Consider the following 20,261-nt stretch of genomic DNA (forward strand, 5'->3'; position numbering starts at 1 on the left):
TAGACAAAGAAAAACTGCTCTGATTAGCTGATAGTACAGGGATAGAGCACATAGGGCTAGGGCACACAAATTTAAGGTTTTGACCAAAAAATCCAGGGGAAATGTGAGGAGAAACATATTATCCCGTACCGGCCTCCCCAAACAGGTGCCGGAATGTGGCGACTAGGGGCTTTTCACGGTAACTTTATTGAAGCCTACTTGTGACATCATTATTCTTATTTTACGTAAAGAATGCTGTAGGGTGGGTGGTAGAAGTTGAAGCAATCAATGATTTTAAAAGGAAATTGGGTTTGCAGTTGAAGGAAATAAATTTGCAGGGTTATGAGGATGGAGTGGGTGAATTTGAGTGACTGGATTTCTCCGTAGAAAGCCAGCAGGGACTCAGTGGGCCAAATGGTCTCCTTCTGACCTTTCATGCACGGACTTCATCCATTTGCAATTTTTTCAGCTAAAACAGTTTTAAACCAGCACAAAAAAATCTGGAGATGGATTTATAAGATGATAACTATTAAATAAATATCCGTTTCAAAAGGCCATAAATCATATTACTTGTAGGATAAACAAACCATTTGCCTTTACGGTTAAGGGGAAATTCAAAATATTATGAAGATCTATATGGAACTTACCTTCCGTGCTTGCTCTTCAGCACGTTCCTTTTTAATTTTCTCCAGCTCAGCTAAAAGAGCAGCGGTGTCATCATCATCATCATCTTCACTGCTGCTATCTCTATCAGAGTCTTCCTCTTCTTCTTCCTAAAAATCAATAGAAATTACAACCAAATAGAAGTTTAATAAATTGCCAAACATCAGGGATTTCCGGTAGCGTTATGCAAGGGGAAAGACGTGCACGAGGTGGCTTCCGCTACAGTACTGCACTTTTTGCCCTTTTAGTTTAAGGAGATATTTTCTTTTGAAAATCCATGGGATAAGGATCCTATATAGGTGAAATGCCCAGAAAGCCAGGAGAAAAAAGGCAGACTGTAGACGTTTGTCGACTGAATCGGAGGCCTCTCAGAGCTTGTTGGCAGAAAAGATGGCGGAGGCAGCCTCTGGGGCTCCGGCCATTCCACTAATGGTTTTGAGTACCTTGGTGAAAGAATTAGATAAGCACTGACAGGTTGTTTCGGAGGACCTCTGCAAATCCATGGAGGTGGCCTTGGCCCCTATCTGAATGGTTCTGGAGAAGACCAACAAAACCGTGAAAGCCAACGGAGCCACGATGAAAGACATGGAAATGGCCCTTTCGAGAAATAGTGATCAGATTGCCTCACTGGAAGCGAGATGTCTTTGGTGGCTGAAGTGAATAAATCACTGAAGACCAAGGTGAATGATTTAGAGAATCGGTCCAGAAGGCAACACTTTGAATTGTGGAGTTGCCAGAGGGGATGGAAGGCTCAATGCCCATAGAGTACTTTACAGAGATGTTCGGTAAGATGGTGGGGGAGGTGGATTAACTTGCGCTGCACCCCCCCCGGCCGAGTTAGACTGAGCCCAAGCATTGGCTTTGTCCTGATCATCCACTGCGTGCAGTAATAGTGAAAGAGAAAGATCGGGTTCTGAGGTGGGCGAGGGAGCATCGTGAATTCAATTGGGAAGGTCATGCCATCAGGTTTTACCAACTGTGGAGCGGAGCTGGCGAAGAATAGGGCTGCATTCTACAAAGCCAAGGCCACCCTGTACAAAAGTGAAGTCTGATTTGGTGTGGTTAAGAGTGACTTTCGAGGGGAAGGACTACTTATTTGATGCACCGGAAGAGGTTTACCTCTTTGTAAAGAAAACACAGGTTGGGTGCGGTGTGATTATTTTTGGGTGCTGGGGATGGGCATGTTGAATTGTTGGGATTCCATGTTTATTCTTGCATTTTTTTGTTCTTATTGGTGTTGACTTTTTACAGTAAGGGTTTAGGTTTGGGGTTTAGTCTGTATGTGTATTGGGGGGGGGGGGGGTAGTATCTGAGGGGGATGGGGTAGTTTGCCGACAGTGACTATGTGTATTTTGGGGGGGGGGGGGGGGTAGTATCTGAGGGTGAGGGGGATGGGGGATGAGGTAGTTTGCCGCCAGTGACTGCAGGTTTGCTCAGTTTTGTGACTTGGTTTGGTGGCCATCTTTGGTGGGCCTGGTTGCTGTACCTTTTATGTATCTGTTGGGTACTTTCTCTTGCTGGAAATGGCTGACTCTGAATTAAAGGGGAGGGGGTGGTGGGAGCCCCCAATTTGTTTGGTCAGCTGGAATGTCAGGGGGTTGAATGGCCCAATGAAAAGGCCGAGAGTATTTCCTCACCTTAAGAGTTAAAATTTTGACATGATGTTTTTGCAGGACTCATTTGTGGGTCAGAGACCAGACAAGGCTGTGGAAGGGTAGGGTGGACAATTCTTTCATTTGCGCTTTGATGTTAGGGCGTGGGGTGCGGTAATATCAAATTACTAAAAGGGTTCCGTTTTCTGCTGCTAAGATCTTGGCTGGCTCAAATCATAGACTCCCTAATAATCTTTATTAGTGTCACAAGTAGGCTATGACAGCACGGCGGCGCAGTGGATAGCACTGCTGCCTACGGCACGGAGGACCCGGGTTCGAATCCGGTCCCGGGTCACTGACTGTGTCGTGTTTGCATACTCTCCTCGTGTCTGTGTTGATTTCACCCCCACAATCCAAAGATGTGCAGGTTAGGTGGATTGGCCACGCTAAATTGCCCCTTAATTGGAAAAAAATAATTGGATACCCTAAATTTATTTTTAAAACGTGTCACAAGTAGGCTTACATTAACAATGCAATAAAGTATTGTGAAAATCCCCTAGTCGCCACACTCTGGCGCCTGTTTGGGTCCACTGAGGGAGAATTCAGAATGTCCAATTCAACTAACACGTCCTTCAGGCCTTGTGGGTGGCCCAGCGAGTCTGTACCATCCCTCGGAAGAGCACCCCATCAGGCCCCCCTCCCCCCATCCCCATGTTATTGTCTGTGGCTCTCTGGTGGTTCTGGATAATATCTATGCTCCAAACAGAGACAATACAAATTTTAAAAATAATTGGCTGGCCTTCCTCCTGATTTGGATTTATCATCAGCATATTTAGGGTGAGGACTTAAATTATGTTCTGAACATTAGTCTGGATCGGTCCAAGCCGAATCGATGGCCAGAGCTTTGTTGTTTTCATGGAACAGATGGGGGGGGGGGGGGGGGGGGGGGGGGGGAGAGAAGACGGTAGATCCTTTGCACTTTTTGAAGACGGTAGATCCTTTGCACTTTTTGCATCCAGATGATAAAGATTTTTCATTTTCATTGTTATCACACGGGGAGGCGTCATAAGGTGGTAAAGAAGGGCCAATATCCTACAATTCTGTGGCATGGACTTTCTGTGCATTCATGTGCTGCACAGCTGGGCCACCCAGTGACTGAAATCATCATTGCAGAAATATTATGAACATTTCAAACTCACATAGGGAAAACATGAAACTAAATTAACCACTCATTCAAAAAAAAAGAAAGTTCTTTAGCTCAACTGTAGCTCAAACAACTGGCCCAAAAATAAATTTAAAACGAGTTTATAAAATTCAAATCAGAAAAATTTAGCAAGCTTTAAAATGCCTTCATTAGTAGAAATCTTGGTTGGCAGTTAACATACCTTCTTTATGTCATGCAACAGAACAACATACTGACCATGTGCTGCTTGTTAACAAATGCAGAGGTTCTCATGTGCAAGTCAAATGTTACCTTAATAGAATTCTCCTGGGAAAACAATTCATTAGTAACTAGGTATCTGGTGTCATTTAAGTTGCTGAAATATATTAATTTTCAGGCTCAAGAGTGTAATACTTAACCTTTGCTGAAAAATCACCAGTGCAAATCCAGCCTTTTCATATTATGCGCAATGTAGAAAACTAAAGTTTCAGGACGGCGGACTAAATACCAACCTGATAGTACTGCTGTATACTTCCCTCCGGTCCAGAAAAGCAATCATTCACTACTCTTGGCTTCCCACCCCTCAGCCAGTTTCGCATTCATGCAGTCACTTTCATCTTATGCCCTTCAATTTTGCTCATGTTTGATCATGTTCTACTTATCAAATGCCTTTTGAAAGTTAATTTACACAACATCAACTGCAGTAATCTCATCCACTCACACGCTATTACTTCATCAAAACAGGTTAGTCAAACACAATTTGCTTAGCAATTCAGTGCTGGATTTAATTTATTAATCCATATTTCCCCCCAAATTTCAATTAATTCTGTCAAGTTATTGTCTCAAAGGTTTCCCCACCAATGATGTTAGCCTGACTCACCTGTACAGGTAGTGTTTCAGTTCTGGCTATATTATAAACAAGCAATGACGAAAACACACTTTAAGCTTCCATACATGAATTGTAATTATTAGACAAGTAAAATAACTGACCTCATACCAGGCCCAAGCCGCCAACAACCAGCATACCCCCTCTCTCCTCATTTCCACACCTGAGGTACATCAGAGAGGTTGCATTTCCTTTGAGAGGCCAACCACCTTGTAGCAATATTTAAGAAAAATCTAAGAGTGCAATTAAGGAAAAGACCACTAGGAAATGATCAATATTCTATAAGTAAACCAAATGGTAAAATGATAACGTACATCCGTTAGTGGATCATCAGCATCAAGGTTTGCTGCAGGTATCTGATCCAGCCGTGGTCTCTTTGAAGACGATGTAGTATGTTCTGCAAGAATAGCCAAAATAAGTTAATTCAATTTTTCTTTGAAAACTTCTCATGATAAGTAGACCTGTTCTGCCTTTAAACTGTAAATCTCGACTCGATGGTAGATAATCAGTAGATGGTAGACATTCAGCATCATGCTGATCTATCTCAGTTCTTCCCACACTATTCCCATATCTTTGGATTATTTCAGTATCCAAAAATCTATAGACCACTGACTTGAATATATTCGACAACTGAGCATCCATATCTTTCTGAAAAAGAGAATTCCAAAGTGTTCACAACCTCATCTCAGTCCTAAGTGATCGATCCTGATTTGGAGGCTGTGGCCCATAGGTCCAGGCTTTTCAGCCAGAGGAACCATCCTCCCAGCATCCACCCCATGAACATCCTCATGGATTTTGCAGCTTTCAATGAGTTAATTGTTCGTCCTTCTAAACTTAATGGAACACAGGTCCACTTAACTTTTCTTTCACAAGAATTAGTCGAGTGATTTTGCTATACTTTCTAAGCCAGTATATACTGTCATGGTAAGACCACCAAAAAGTGTACATCAAGGCCCTATATAATTTCAGCAAGACTTCTGTATTCTTACTCGATTCCTTTGTAATGAAAGTTAGCATTCATTTGCTTGTCTAATTGGTCACTTTATTTGCATGTTAACTTTCTGCAATTTGCAAGTAAGGCACCCGGATCCTTCTGAATAACATCAGTCCCAATCTCACACCATTTAAAAAGTATTATGCTTTTCTAAATTTTTTACCAGGGCGGACAAGTTCATATTTCTTCAGTAATATCGATTAGTCACTAACATACCCATTCACAACTCGTGACCTCCTTACAGCTTGTTTTCCCTCCTGTACAGTCAGAAAACCTGGATACATCACATTCGTTTTCCTCATCCAAGTCATTGATATAGATTCTAAATAGCTGACGACAGAGTACTGATCCTTGCGGTACTCACTAATTACAGCTTGCCTACCTGAAAATGCCCTGCATATTTCTCCTGTTTTCTATCTTCAATCAATCTACGGTAATATACAACCCCAACCACATGAACCCCAATTTTGTGTGATAACCTGCAGTGTTACATATTAAATACTTTGAAAATCCAAATACACATTCATTGGTTTCTGACTTATCTGCTTCGCTGGTTAGAACCTCAAAGAACACTTAACAGATTTGTCAAACAATTTCTTTCTTAAATCTGTGTTGATCTGCCCAATCATACTATGGTTTTTAAAACTGCCCAATTGTCACATTTCTAATAATGGATTCTAGCATTTTCCCCTAGTACTGATGTCAAATGAACTAGCATGTTGTTCTTTGATTTTTCTCTCCTTCCTCTCTTGAATGGTGTATCTTCCAATCCCTGGGGATCATTCTAGAATCTAGGGAATTCTGAAAGAACAAAACTAACGCATGTACTCATTTGTAGCCACCCCTTTTAAAATCTTAGCTCATTAACTATCAGATCCATGGGATTTGTTAGCTTATAGTCCCATTCATTTTTCCAAACTATTTTTTCACTAATATCATTTTCTTAAGCTACTCATTTCCACTGAGCCATTGGTTCCCTGCAAAATGTTGTGCGCCTTCCACCAGTCAGATGCAAAGAATTGTTGAATGTCTCGCATTGCTCTATTTCTATTATAATTTTTTATGTTGTGAAAAAGTTTCAAATTTACATTCAGTAATCTATTCCTTTTTTTTTTACAATTTACTTTTATGTCTCCAGCTAGTTTATTCTCATGTCCTACTTCCTCTATTAATTTCTTGATAATTTTTTGTCCCCCCAATATTCAGGCTTACTACTCTTTTTGACCAAGTTATAGAATTTCATAGAATTTACAGTGCAGAAGGAGGCCATTTCGCCCATCGAGTCTGCACCGGCTCTTGGAAAGAGCACCCGATCCTCCACCTCATCTCCATAACCCAATAACCCCACCTGACATTAAGGGCAATTTTGGACACGAAGGTCAATTTAGCATGGCCAATACACCTAACCTGCACATCTTTGGACTGTGGGAGGAAACCCAAGCACACACAGGGAGAATGTGCAGACTCTGCACAGACAGTGACCCAAGCCGGGAATCAAACTTGGGACACTGGAGCCGTGAGCAATTGTGCTAACCACTGTGCTACCGTGCTGCCCTTATGTTGTAAATCATTGTCTTTAACTTTTCCTGTTGGCCACAGTTGAGTCACTTCACCCATAGTGTTTTTGTTCCAAAATATATATTCATTGTGAATTATGAATTAATTCTTCAAATATTATGCACAGTTCTGGGCACCACACTACAAGGAGGATGTGAACACATTGGAGAGAGTGCAGAAGAGGTTTACAAGAATGATTCCAGGGTTGAGAAACTTAAGTTATGATGATAAGATTGCAGAGGTTGGGACTGTTCTCTTTGGAGAAAAGAAAGCTAATAGGGGATTTGATAGAGATGTTGAAAATCATGAGGGAGTTGGACAGGAGATAGGGATAAGCTGTTCCCGCTTGTAAAAGGATCAAGAATGAGAGGGTACAGTTTAAAGTGATTTGCAATAGAAGCAAATGTGATGCTGGAAATAACTTTTTCACAGAATGAATGGTTCAGATCTGGAATGCATTGCCTGGAAGTGTGGTGGAGGCAGGTTCAATTGAGCCATTCAAGAGGGTGTTAGATAATTACTTGAATAGAAACAATGTGTAGAGATATGGGAAAAAGGCAGGGAAATGGCACCATAACAATTCTGTGATTCTGTGAAATGTTTGTCATCCCTCATCGACCAAGCACATCTTAATCTTGTCCCTCAACCTACTTTAGCCACTTGTCCCTTATAACTCGCTTTATTCAGATCCTTGTTTCAGACAAAAACTAAATCACTCTGAAGATACAAACATACATACATAAATATGAAACTCAACGTAAAATTATTTCAAATTACTATCACTCTTCCCTACATGTTCCTTTACCACAAGGTTATTTAACCCTATTTCATTGCACAATACTAGATTTAAAATAGCCTGGTTCCTAGTTGGCTCCTTGGCATACTGATCCAGGGAACTATCCTGAATATATTCCAGATAGCGCAGAGATTCAAGAAAGAGGTCCCACTACACAGTCCTGAACATATAGGGCAGGATTCTCCGTTTCTGAGACCAAGTGTTAACGTCGGGGCGGAATTCGTGGACCTTCACGACAGCAAAACTGGCGGTGAACCCGGATCGATTCAGCAACTGTGGAGAGGTTAGCATCAGCGCCACGTGGAACACAATCTATTCCAATGAAAAACGGTGCGGGATTTGCCAGGTCCTTGATTGATACTCGGGAGGCTGACAAGCTGCAGCAGCATATACACATTACAATCCCACTACACACTCATCCCAGCCAACAAGATGGCACTGTTTGTGCTGGAGCATGCCCATACAGCTGATGGGTCGGTTGGTGCCAGAGGGCACCTAGAGGGACACACCAATATCATCCGTGGCCCTAACTCACAGCGGGCTGTTAGCAGCGTGCGCAGCTGCATGGCTGCAGCAATGGTGTTCATTGCCCGTCCACCCCGACCCCACAGCCCACCTCCTGGCCATGCCCCGCGACTCTCCCCAGCCCTGGCAGATGCCCCGGCCAGCGGTACAACTGTCAGAAAACTATGGTGATGTTGGACACTTTCCGTACCCCCCTCGCTCTCCCTCAGCAGCCATGACGGTGGTTTCACAATTTGTAAAAGCACAAGTGAACCAGACCGTCGGGAACTCAGCCCATCGGAGATGGAGCATTGCGGAGGCCCTGGAGAATACCGGGGGGGGGGGGGGCTAATGACATGCAAACGGCATGGACTGCACTTGCGTTCCAGACAACATTGATGCTGCTGTCGAGGTGACGAAGAATTGCGATTTGGCATCAAATCGGCACCCACTGCGATTTTGGCGTTCTCCGCCCAGTCGCAATTTGCGATTTCGCCGTCAGCCAACAGAGAATCCTGCCCATTATCTAGGCAGACATTTCAATCCAGTGCTGAGAGTGTACTGCACTTTTAACGATGCCACCTTTTGACTGAGACATTAGGAGATCCAAGCAGGGTCTGGTTTAGCACAGTGGGCTAAACAGCTGGCTTGTAATGCAGAACAAGACAGCAACGTGGGATTAAATCCCATACTGTCCTCCCCAAACAGGCACCGGAATGTGGCAACTAGGGGCTTTTCACAGTAACTTCATTGAAGCCTACTTGTGACAATAAGCGATTATTATTATAACTATCTGAAGAGGAGCAGGAGGGCTTTGAGCAAACATCAAAAACAAGATTATTTGGTCATTGTAACATTGCTGTTTGTGGGACCTGTGGGCTGTTGTGCTTTGCTAAATTACAATTACCAACTTGCGGGATCTATATTTTTGAAATTAATTTGGATTTTTTGAGGCAGACCCTACCTAGAAACTAAACCGGAATGAAGGTGGAAAGAAAGCAAAAAGGAAAACACAGATATGAAACTCATGGAGGGTGCTATATATAGAATACTAGAATGGTCACAGCACAGGAAGTGTCTATTTGGCCTTTCAAGCCCAAGCTGGCTCTCTGAAAGAGCAACTCAGGTCTCACTGCCCTCCTTTTCCTCATAGCTCTGCAAATTTCTTCTCTTCAAATAATTATGCAAGTCTCCTTTGAAAGCCAAGATTGAATCTGCCTCCACTGCCCGTCAGGCACCGCATTCCATATCCCAGCAACTAGCTGCATAAATATTATGTTATTTTTCCAACCTATTGCCTTTGCCTGCGTAATCTTCCTGCTGCAGCAAATGGTGAGCAAAAGTGCTTCAACAATACAGCATTGTCAGCTGACAACATTGCTTGTTCCTGTGAGGCAAGATAACCTATTTTATCAAACACAAGTAGTAAATGTTCATCTTTTCATCAGCGCAACCCTGCAGTTTTAAAACATGGACCCACCAGTCAACAAATTTCTAACCCGATCTTTTCCCCAATTTTCACTCTGGAGTTACACAAAGTCTGAGGCACAAAATGAGGAAAAGGTGTGGGACACAATATTTCTGCTCAGGCATTGTTGTCATACCAAGTCAGGAACACTTTTCTTAATTAAATATTAGACTGGGGCTGGGTTGCACCTTCTCAAAAATATTCCAGAGGTGATAAGAGAAAATGGTCAGGGCACCCTCCTCATCATCCATGTGAAAGTAACCAAGTCTCTGCTCAGTATGTTTACATAACTGTACAGCCAAGATCAGGCTCTTTGCCATGAAGGGAATTGTAGCCACAAATTTATAGATCACCAATCCATCATTGTACTAATTTTCACACATATGGCACAGCTACATCATTATTGCTGAATTAGCCTGGTAGAGCAATAAAAGCTATTTCAGAGACAGATCCAACAGTTGTACAGTGCAGAAATGTAGCCCCAGATGTTAAACCAAACATTCATTTGGGTTAACAGGGAATTTACATTGATGTAAAATGGCAAATTTTTTTTAAAAATCACTACTTGTATCACGAAAATAAAATACAGACATCAGTAACTTTAGGCATGTGACAAATTACTAAAATCGAAAACAAATACTTATAATTCAAAACTATTTATTTCCTCTGTTTAATAGCCCCAATAGTCCTAGGGACACAATTTCTTTATGCAGGAAAATTAATTGCAAGTTATTAAACTGAAAGCTCAACAGAAATTGATTTTACACTACTACGGTTGATCATAACTTGGAAAAGTTTTTTTCCTTTCAATTTCAACACAACTTCCCAGTTTTCGAAAGAAACTTTGTATACCTCTAGGTGGCCGGTCTCTATTCTTTTCACGTACTACCACTCGTTCTCTCTCCTCCAGTTCCCTACGGAAGTCACGACTACGCAGCTCTTCAGGGACATCCTGGGTTGGTTGCCTGAAAGCAAATTGTATAAATTCTTATATCATTTGCAGTATTTTCATTGATATTTCCATATCAGCTCAAAACAAGTTGGTTAAAATATTATATTGAGGGAAACATACTGCTGTGCCAGAGCAGTTCAATCTCAGGGAATAAATCAATCTCAACGAACCAGAAATCCGTTATGAACTAATTGGACTGGCACACAATAGCAATTGGAAGACTTTAAGAATATTGGATTCTGGAGAGCATGGTGGCGCAATGGTTAGCACTGGGACTGCGGTGCTGAGGACCTGGGTTGGAATCCTGGCCCTGGGTCATTGTCCTTGTGGAGCTTGCACATTCTCCCTGTGCCTGCGTGGGTTTCACACCCACAACCCAAAGATGTGCTTGTTCGGTGGATTGGCCACATTAAATTGCCCTTTAATTGGGAAAAAAAAATAATTGGGTACTCTAAATTTATATTAAAAAAAGGAATATTGGGGACTTCCGGTGGCGGCTATGAAGGAGTAAGTCGCACAATTGGTGGCTCCCACTCTGGTCGGACTTTTGGATCTTTCCCCCGGACTTTCTGCTGGTTTTAAACGGTGAATTTGAAGGCGGAGGCAATTGGGCACTGTTTCCAAGTATTAGTGTATGGAGAAAAGAACCAGAAGTGCACAAAAAGGCAGAAATAAGAAGATATGCAAGAGCTGTGCTAAAGCAGGAGACAGCATGGCCGAGGACCGGACTCTGGGGTGGCGGCACAGCGATCAACGGAGCAGTTGATGCAGGTCATCCAGGACTGCTTTGCCAAGCAGAAGCGGGACTGTTTGGACCCGATTAAAGATTAGATTGATCGGCTAGAGCACAGATTGGACGCCCAGGATCGGGCGATCCAGAAGGTTGAGGAGACGCTGGAGCATCAAACAGCAGTGGAGCTGGAGGTGGGGATGCTGAGAGACCAGCAAAAAAGGCTTCTGGAGTAGGTGGAGGACAGAGAATCGGTCCCGCCGGCAGAACTTAAGAATTATCGGGCTCCCGGAAGGGGTTGAGGGAGCGGACGCTGGGGCATACATAGCGGGTATGTTCGAAAAGCTGCTGGGGGAGAGGCATTCTCCCGACCCTTGGAGGTGGACAGGCCGTATAGAGCACTTGCGAGGAAGCCGAGAGTGGGGGACCCTACGAGGGCAACGGTGGTGAGATTCCACAGGTTCCTGGATAAGGAATGTATTCTTCAGTGGGCCAAGCGAATGCGGAGCTGTAAGTGGGACAACAGTATCCTGTGGGTGTACCAGGACCCAAGTGTGGAGGTGGCTAGGAAGAGGGCGGGCTTCAACCTAGTTAAGTCAATCTCCTTCAAGAAGGTGAAGTTTGGACTGCTGTATCCGGCCTGTCTTTGGGTCACACATGAGGACCAGCATCATTATTTTGAGTCGCCCGAGGATGCGCTGGACTTTGCTAAAAGGAAGGGACTGGTGGGGCTCTGAGAACTCTCGAACTTTGAGGCAACTTGTTGGCCTATATTGGGTCCTTTTTTCTGTTTTAAACTGGTTTTGTCTCCTCGTGTGGTTTCGTTTCTGCTTTTGAGTCCTGTTTAAGAGGGGGGGGGGAAAAAAGTCTATTTTTCGTTTTTGGGTTCTCTTTTCGATGGATATTGGCAATTTTTTTTCGTTGATGTGCACTTTTAGGGGGCTTGTTTGAGTTTTGGTGGGTGCCGTTTTTTCTTCCTGCTGGGTGTCTGTGCAGGGATTGTTAGATGAGGGAATTTGTACGAGCGAGGGGGAGGGGAGCGAGGAAACTATAGGTGGGAGACTTTGTGGCGCCGGGGCGGGGGCTACCAAGCTAGCTGGGTGAGCTAGCTCACGGAAGCGCAGTGGGGGTGTGTGCATAGGTTTAGTTCACCAGATGTGTTAGGTTTTAGAGCAGTATTGCTGGGAGGGAGGACGACTTCCGGTCAGCAAGCGGAGCGGTCGCAAGGAGAGGGGCTCCCGTAGCGGCGGCGAACAGGGAAGGGAAGGGAAAGGACGCGCACCGCCCCCCCCCCCAACAAACCGGTCAACGAAGGATCCTCGGCAGCGGCGGCAGCAGCAGGAGAGGCCCAAGTGGCGGCAGGTCCACACCCCCACCCCAGGGCCAGAGCGGAGTCTACACCCCCCCCCCACCCCAAAGGGCCGGAGCGGAGTCTACCCCCCCCCCCCCCCCCCCCCCCCCAAGGGCCGGAGCGGCGTCTACAACCCCCCCCCCCCCCCAAGGGCCGGAACGGAGCGGCGTCGCGTCTACACCCCCCCCCCCCCCAACAGGCCCGGAGCGGAGTCCCCCCCCCCCCCCCCCCCCAACAGGCCCGGAGCGGCGTCTCCCCCCCCCCCCCCCCCCCCAAAACAGGCCCGGAGCGGAGCGGCGTTCCCCCCCCCCCCCAACAGGCCCGGAGCGGCATCCCCCCCCCCCCCCCCCCCCAAGAGCGGAGTCTCCCCCCCCTCCCCCAACAGGCCCGGAGCGGAGCGGCGCCCCCCCCCCCCTCCCAACAGGCCCGGAGCGGCATCCCCCCCTCCCCCAACAGGCCCGGAGCGGAGCGACGTCTCCCCCCCCCCCCCCCCTCCCCAACAGGCCCGGAGCGGAGCGACGTCTCCCCCCCCCCCCCCCCCCCCCCCAACAGGCCCGGAGCGGAGCGACGTCTCCCCACCCCCCAACAGGCCCGGAGCGGAGCGACGTCTCCCCCCCCCCCAACAGGCCCGGAGCGGAGCGACGTCTCCCCACCCCCCAACAGGCCCGGAGCGGAGTCTCTCCCCCCCCCCCAACAGGCCCGGAGCGGAGTCTCCCCCCCCCCCCAAACAGGCCCGGAGCTGAGTCTCCACACCCCCCCCCCCCCCCCAAACCGGCAGCGGCCACCACGTGGCAAGAACAAAGGACTGGACAAAATCCTCTCACTCTCTCTCCTGCGTGAGAGAGGAAGGGGGAAATTGGGGGGGGAAAAAAAAGAGGACTTTTATTTTAAAAAGAACACTGTTACAGAGAAAGGGGGAGGGATATATATATTATTCTCTCTCTTTCTACACCCACTCCCATCAAAGTAAGCCCACCTGAGGGGAGTTGCATAAAAGGGGGGGGGGGGGGGGGGGGAGAAAATAATTAATAAACAAATAAATAAAATAAAAATCGGGCACGGAAAAAGGGGGAAAAGAAAAACAAGGGGAGAAGAAAAGATGAAAGGGAAGGGGGAGAAAAAAACGGCAGAAGAGAGCCAAGGGAAAGGGGGCACCAAAAGCAGACGGGACAAAGGGCAAGCCAGCTCACGCGAGCGGATTAGCACACGAAGCGGCGGGACGGGTGTATCGCCGCATCAAAAAGAGCCGGACAGACAGGTACCCTCTCCCCCGGGGCTAGAGGGGGGCTGGAATTGGAAGGAAGCCTTTACTGAGGTGGTGAGGGAGCAGCTGCAGGCAATCAAGGCAGAGGTGAAAGCAGACGCGGAAGCCGCAGCACAGGCAGCAGTGGCCAGGGCCATGTCAGGGGTGCAGCAGGCTCTGACCAGATTGGAGGAGAAAGTGGATGCCCAATGGAAGAAACTGGAAGCTCAAGGGAAGAAACTGGAAGCTCAAGGGGGGAAACTGGAAGCCCATGAGGCAACCATTAAGGAGCTAGAGAAAGCAGCGACAGACATGAGCGACCAGGTCACGGCCCTGGAGAGGGAAGTGGCGAGACTGGGCGCAACACAGGGGAGCCTGAAGGGCAGGGTAGAAGACCAAGAAAACAGCTCGAGAAGGCAAAATGTTAGGATGGTGGGCCTGCCAGAGGGGACAGAGGGTGGAAACCCCACAGCATACGTGGCTGCAATGCTGGGCAACTTAGTGGGGAGGAAAGCTTTCCCCACCCCACCGGATTTGGACAGAGCACATCGGTCGCTGCGCCCGAAGCCCAAGGCAGGGGAACAACTGAGAGCAGTCATTGCCAAACTGCACCGGTACCGTGATAGGGAGTCAATCCTGCGCTGGGCCAAGGAAAATAGAGCCAGCAAATGGGAAGGGCACACCATCCGAATATATGAAGATCTTGGAGTGGATATATCTAAGAAACGGGCTGAGTTTAACAGAGCGAAAGCAGCTCTCTACAGGAGCAAAGTGCGTTTTGGTATGCTGTACCCAGCGAAACTCTGGGTCACATACCAAAACAAGGAATATTTCTTTACAGCCCCTGCTGAGGCGAATAGGTTCGTCGAGGAGCACGGGCTGGAAGAACAGCAGGGGAGGTAGGGACGAGGGGCCCCTGGCAAGGAGCAACAGCACGCCAATGGGTAGGATGGGGGAAGACCGGGCAGAAAACCGTAGAGGCCAGGTAGAGGAGAAGCGAGACAACAACCTCCGAGAGGGGAGCCACCGTAATAGAAGGAAAGCTAGCGCCGGGGGCACGCAACAAAGCAGGGCCGCAGCGCACCCCCAACAGGGGGGAAGGCGCCAGGCAGGGGAGGGGGGAGATCACCCACCAAAGTCGGGAGAGCAAACGGGGACAGGAATAGGGTATAGAGGGGCAAAGGAGGGGTATACAGGGGAGGAGGGTAGAGGGAGAGACCGGGGGGGGGGGGCACACAGGGAGGGAGAGACCAGGGAGGGGAAAGGTAGGGACAAGGGGACAAAAGAGGCCAGAAAAGGAACAGGGCTACAAAGTACCACAACCAAAGGCTCGGAACAAGGAACCGCTGCAAGCACCCACCCAGTACGGTCTGTGGGCAAAGGGGCCCCCCAGAGTGCAGGGGACTACCCGCGTGGCGGACACACAGTGGACGGCCATGGCGGGTGCCCCCAGGACAAGGGGAAACCCCGGAGCGCAGAGACCCGACCGCATGGGGAGAGCAGTGGTAGCGGCCATCCTGGACGGCCCCCTAACAAAGGGAAACCCCGGAGGGCAGGGGCTCGTCCACCAGACAAACATGGTTAATCCCACAGGAACGAGGGGGCAGAAGCCCCCCACCAGGATAATCACCTGGAATGCAAGGGGACTTAACGGCCCAGTGAAGAGATCTAGAGTCCTCACCCACCTCAGAAACATGAGGGCCGACATAGTCTTCCTCCAAGAGACGCATCTGAGGGAGCAGGGCCAACTGCGGGTAAGAAAGGGTTGGGTGGGACAAACCTACCATTCCTGCTATGGGACAAGGGCCAGGGGGGTGGCGATACTGATCGGCAAGAGGACAATGTTTAGGGCGACAAAGACGGTTACAGACCCAGGGGGGCGGTATGTCATGGTCAACGGGGCCCTGGATGGGGCGCCGGTAGTCCTAGTCAACAGGTACGTGCCCAACTGGGACGCTACGAGCTTCATCCAAAAGACCATGGCAGAAATCCCGGACATAGCGACGCATCGACTAATCATGGGGGGGGACTTCAACTGTGTACAGGACCCAAAGACGGACAGATCAAACCCCAAAACGGGGAAAACCTCAAACATGGCAAGGGAACTCGGTCACTTTATGGAGCAGATGGGAGCTGTGGACCCCTGGAGGTTCGCCCACCCGGGGGAGAAAGAATTCTCCTTCTTCTCCCCAGTACACAACGTGTTCACCAGAATTGACTTCTTTGTGGTGGGGAAAACGGTGCTTCCAGGGATAGACAAAGTGGAATACTCCACAATTGTGATATCAGACCACGCCCCACACTACATGGACGTGCGGCTGGAGACGGGAAGGGCCCAGCGCCCCACATGGAGGTTGGACGGTGCCTTACTAGCTGACAAGGCCTTCAGCGAAAGGATAGCGCAGGCCATAGCGGAGTACACGGAGAACAACCAAAACGGGGAGGTATCATCCTCCACGTTCTGGGAAGCGCTTAAGGCCGTACTAAGAGGGGAAATCATTGCCTTCAAAGCGCAAAGAGATAGGGAGGAAAGGGTGGCTGGGCAGAAGCTGGTCGACTCCATACTGGAGGTAGACCGTAAATACTCCGAGGCCCTGACCGTAGAGCTCCTGGCGGAGAGAAAAGAACTACAAAGGAACTTTGACCTGCTCTCCACCAGGAAAGCAGTGCACCAACTCCACCAGGCGCGCAGGACCCTGTACAAACACGGAGACAAAGCCAGCCGCCTGTTGGCACACCAGCTGAGAAAGCAGGCAGCCACCAGAGAAATTGCGTAAATCAGGGGTACCAGAGGCATGTTGGAAACAGAACCAGAGAGGATTAACAAAACCTTCAAGGCCTTCTACCAAGAGCTGTACACCTCAGAGCCCCCAACGGGGAAGGCTGGGATGAACCAGTTCCTTGATGGACTGGACATACCAGTCGTGGGAGAGGGCAGGAAACGGGACCTGGAAGCACCACTAGCACTGAGAGAGATCATGGACAGTATCAGCTCCATGCAGACGGGGAAGGCGCCAGGACCGGATGGATTCCCGGCGGACTTCTACAAAAAATTTGCGACAGCGCTGGCCCGTACCTGCAGGAGACGTTCACAGACTCGCTAGCTAGGGGCACACTGCCACCCACGTTAGCACAGGCCTCAATCTCACTGATACCTAAGAAAGACAAAGACCCAACGGAATGTGGGTCATACAGACCCATATCTCTGCTGAACGCAGACGCCAAAATACTGGCCAAAATCCTAGCCAAAAGGCTAGAAGACTGTGTACCTGAGGTGGTCACAGTGGACCAGACGGGCTTCGTCAAAGGTAGACAGCTCACCTCGAACATCAGGCGCCTGCTGAACGTGATAATGACCCCCTCCGGGGAGAGAACACAAGAGGTGATCGTCTCCCTGGACGCAGAAAAGGCCTTCGACAGAGTCGAATGTAAATACCTCATAGGAGGTACTGGAGCGGTTCGGGCTTGGAACAGGGTTCACCGCTTGGGTAAAGCTCCTATACAACGCCCCCATGGCGAGTGTACGGACCAACAATACCAACTCCCAATACTTCCAGCTGCACAGGGGCACCAGACAAGGATGCCCACTGTCCCCGCTGCTGTTCGCACTAGCAATCGAACCGCTGGCAATTGCGCTCAGGGCAGCAAAAAATTGGAGGGGGATCCAAAGGGAAGGCAGAGAGCACAGAGTCTCACTCTATGCAGATGATCTGCTCCTCTACATCTCGGACCCACAAAGCAGCATGGACGGCAGCACTCCCATCCCCACCCAAAAAACACTCCAGCAGCCCAGTGGTGACAGCCACCCTCCAATCCTGGAACCAACTGCGGCAGCAATTTGGCCTGAACAAAATGTCGGACAAGGCTCCCATCTGCAACAACAATAGGTTCAAACCAGCACTGACTGACGCCACCTTCAAAAGGTGGAGGCAGGACGGGGGGACACTGACAGTCAGGGACCTATACACGGACGACAGGATCGCAACACTGGACGAACTGACAGAGAAATTTCGGGTAGCTGGGGGGAACGAGCTACGGTACCTGCAGCTCAAAAACTTCCTACGAAAGGAGACAAGGACGTACCCACAACCGCCACGACAGACACTACTGGAAGACCTACTGGACGCAAGTATCCTAGAGAAAGGGAACTGTAGCGACATGTATGACCGACTGGTAGAAAGGGACGACACCGTACTGGACGCAACAAGAAGGAAATGGGAGGACGACCTGGGGATGGAGATAGGGTGGGGACTCTGGAGCGAAGCACTGCATAGGGTCAACTCCACCTCCACGTGCGCAAGGCTCAGCCTGACGCAACTAAAAGTGGTACATAGAGCCCACTTAACGAGAAACCGTATGAGTAGGTTCTTCCCGGAGGTGGAGGACAGATGTGAACGGTGCCAAAGAGGCCCGGCCAACCACGCCCACATGTTCTGGTCTTGCCCCAGACTTGTGGAGTACTGGACAGCCTTCTTCGAGGCTATGTCCAAAGTGGTGGGGGTGAGGGTGGAGCCATGCCCGATAGTGGCGGTCTTCGGGGTTTCAGACCAGCCAGATCTATTCCTGGGGAGGAGGGCGGATGCCCTTGCCTTTGCCTCCCTGATCGCCCGCCGTAGAATCCTGTTTGGCTGGCGGTCAGCAGCACCGCCCAGAGCTGCAGACTGGCTGTCCGAACTCTCGGAATCTCTCCAAATGGAGAAAATCAAATTCGCCATCCGAGGGTCGGACGACGGCTTCCACAGAACGTGGGAGCCATTCATGCAACTGTTCCGGGACCTGTTTGTGGCCAACGTACAAGAGGATGAATAGTCGGGGGAAGGTAGCCGGGGGGGGGGGGGGGGGGCTACGGGTTCGTTACGGGGGTTTGATGGCTAGCTAAGGCCCAAAACCAAACTAAATAAATGCCAATAAACATGTGCCTCGGCCATATTGGGGAATGTAAAATATGTATGCCGGCTAAAGGGGGGAGGCCACAGTTATTATTACGAAGATGCTTACCTGTAAATATGTATGTTAATTTTTGCGTGTTCTTTTTTTTTCTCTCTCTCTAACAATTTGTAATTTGTTCAATATAAAACATGAAAACTGAATAAAAAACATTTATAAAAAAAGTATTGCTGGGAGGGGGGGGGGGGGGGGGGGGGTGGTTCTGCTGCCGGGGGAGGGACTTCGGTGGAGGGACAGTGAGGAGGTCGGTGGCGGGAGCCGCGAGCGCAGGGGCTGGAGGCGGGCCCAAGAAAAGGGATGGCTGACTGACAGAGGGGGGTGGGGGCATGCCCCCCCAACTAGGCTGATCATCTGGAATGTTCGAGGGTCAAATGGGCCAATTAAGTGGGCACGGGTGTTCGCACACCCGAGGGGACTGAAGGCGGAGGTGGTAATGCTATAGCAGACACACCTTAGAGTAGTGAACCAGGTTAGATTGAGGAAAGACTGGATTAGTCAGGTTTTCCACTCGGGGCTGGACACAAAGACTAGAGGGGTTGCGATCTTGATTAATAAGAGGGTGACGTTTGAGGTGGGTAGAATAGTTTTGGATGTGGGAAGTCGATATATCATGGTTAGGGGGAAGCTGCAGGGGATGAAGGTAGTGTTAGTCAATGTATATGCGCCAAATTGGGATGACGTGGAATTTATAAAGAGGATGCTAGGGAAGATACTGGACCTGGACTCGAACAAGCTGATCATGGGGGGCCGGGGAACTTTAATAGTTATTGATCCCGGCTTGGATCGGTCATGCTCGAAAACGGGCAAAGTGCCATCAATGGCAAAGGAACTGAAAGGGTTCATGGATCAGATGTGGGGGTGGTGGATCCATGGAGATTTAAGCAGCCGAGGGTGAAGGAGTTTTCTTTCTACTCCCACGTACATAAGGTGTACTCTCGGATTGACTTCTTTGCTTTGGGTAGGGCCCTGCTGGCAGGGGTGGTGGACACGGTGTATTCGACAATTACGATCTTGGACCATGCTCCACACTGGGTTGATCAGTAGGTTAGTACTGGTAGCAATCAGCACCCGCAATGGAAGTTGGATGTAGGGCTATTGGCGGACGAAGCTGTGTGCGAGAGGCTGAGGAGATGCATGCTGAACTACCTGCAGGTAAATGATATGGGGGGAGGTCTCGGCAGCGGTGGTCTGGGAAGCGCTGAAGGCAGTGGTGAGAGGAGAGCTGATCTCGATCCGGGCTGACAGGGACAGGATGGACAGGGCAGAGACGGACCGACTGGTAAAAGAGATTCTACAAGTTGACAGGAGGTACGCAGAGACCCCAGAGGCAGAGTTACAGGCGGAGTTTGGCTTGTTAACCACAGGGAGGGCAGTGGAACAGCTCAGAAAGGCCAGAGGGACGGTATACGAGCATGGGGAATCTGGCCCAAGATGCAG

At 48.9% G+C, this 20,261-nt stretch overlaps 1 protein-coding gene across 2 annotated transcripts in view; it reads right to left on the bottom strand.

The window, feature by feature from the left end:
• cwc15 (CWC15 spliceosome associated protein homolog) overlaps nt 1–20,261 on the bottom strand; it is an 82,002-nt gene that overhangs the window by 36,950 nt on the left and 24,791 nt on the right. For both annotated transcript variants that reach the window (XM_038818190.1, XM_038818191.1), the window contains 3 exons: nt 10,454–10,566; nt 4,597–4,679; nt 627–752 (listed from right to left, as the gene is read on the bottom strand). In XM_038818190.1, the coding sequence (XP_038674118.1) occupies nt 627–752; nt 4,597–4,679; nt 10,454–10,566 (322 nt within the window). The remainder of the gene's footprint in view (nt 1–626; nt 753–4,596; nt 4,680–10,453; nt 10,567–20,261) is intronic.

The sequence above is a fragment of the Scyliorhinus canicula genome, chromosome 14 (genome assembly GCF_902713615.1).
Source record: "Scyliorhinus canicula chromosome 14, sScyCan1.1, whole genome shotgun sequence".
NCBI lineage: Eukaryota > Metazoa > Chordata > Chondrichthyes > Carcharhiniformes > Scyliorhinidae > Scyliorhinus > Scyliorhinus canicula.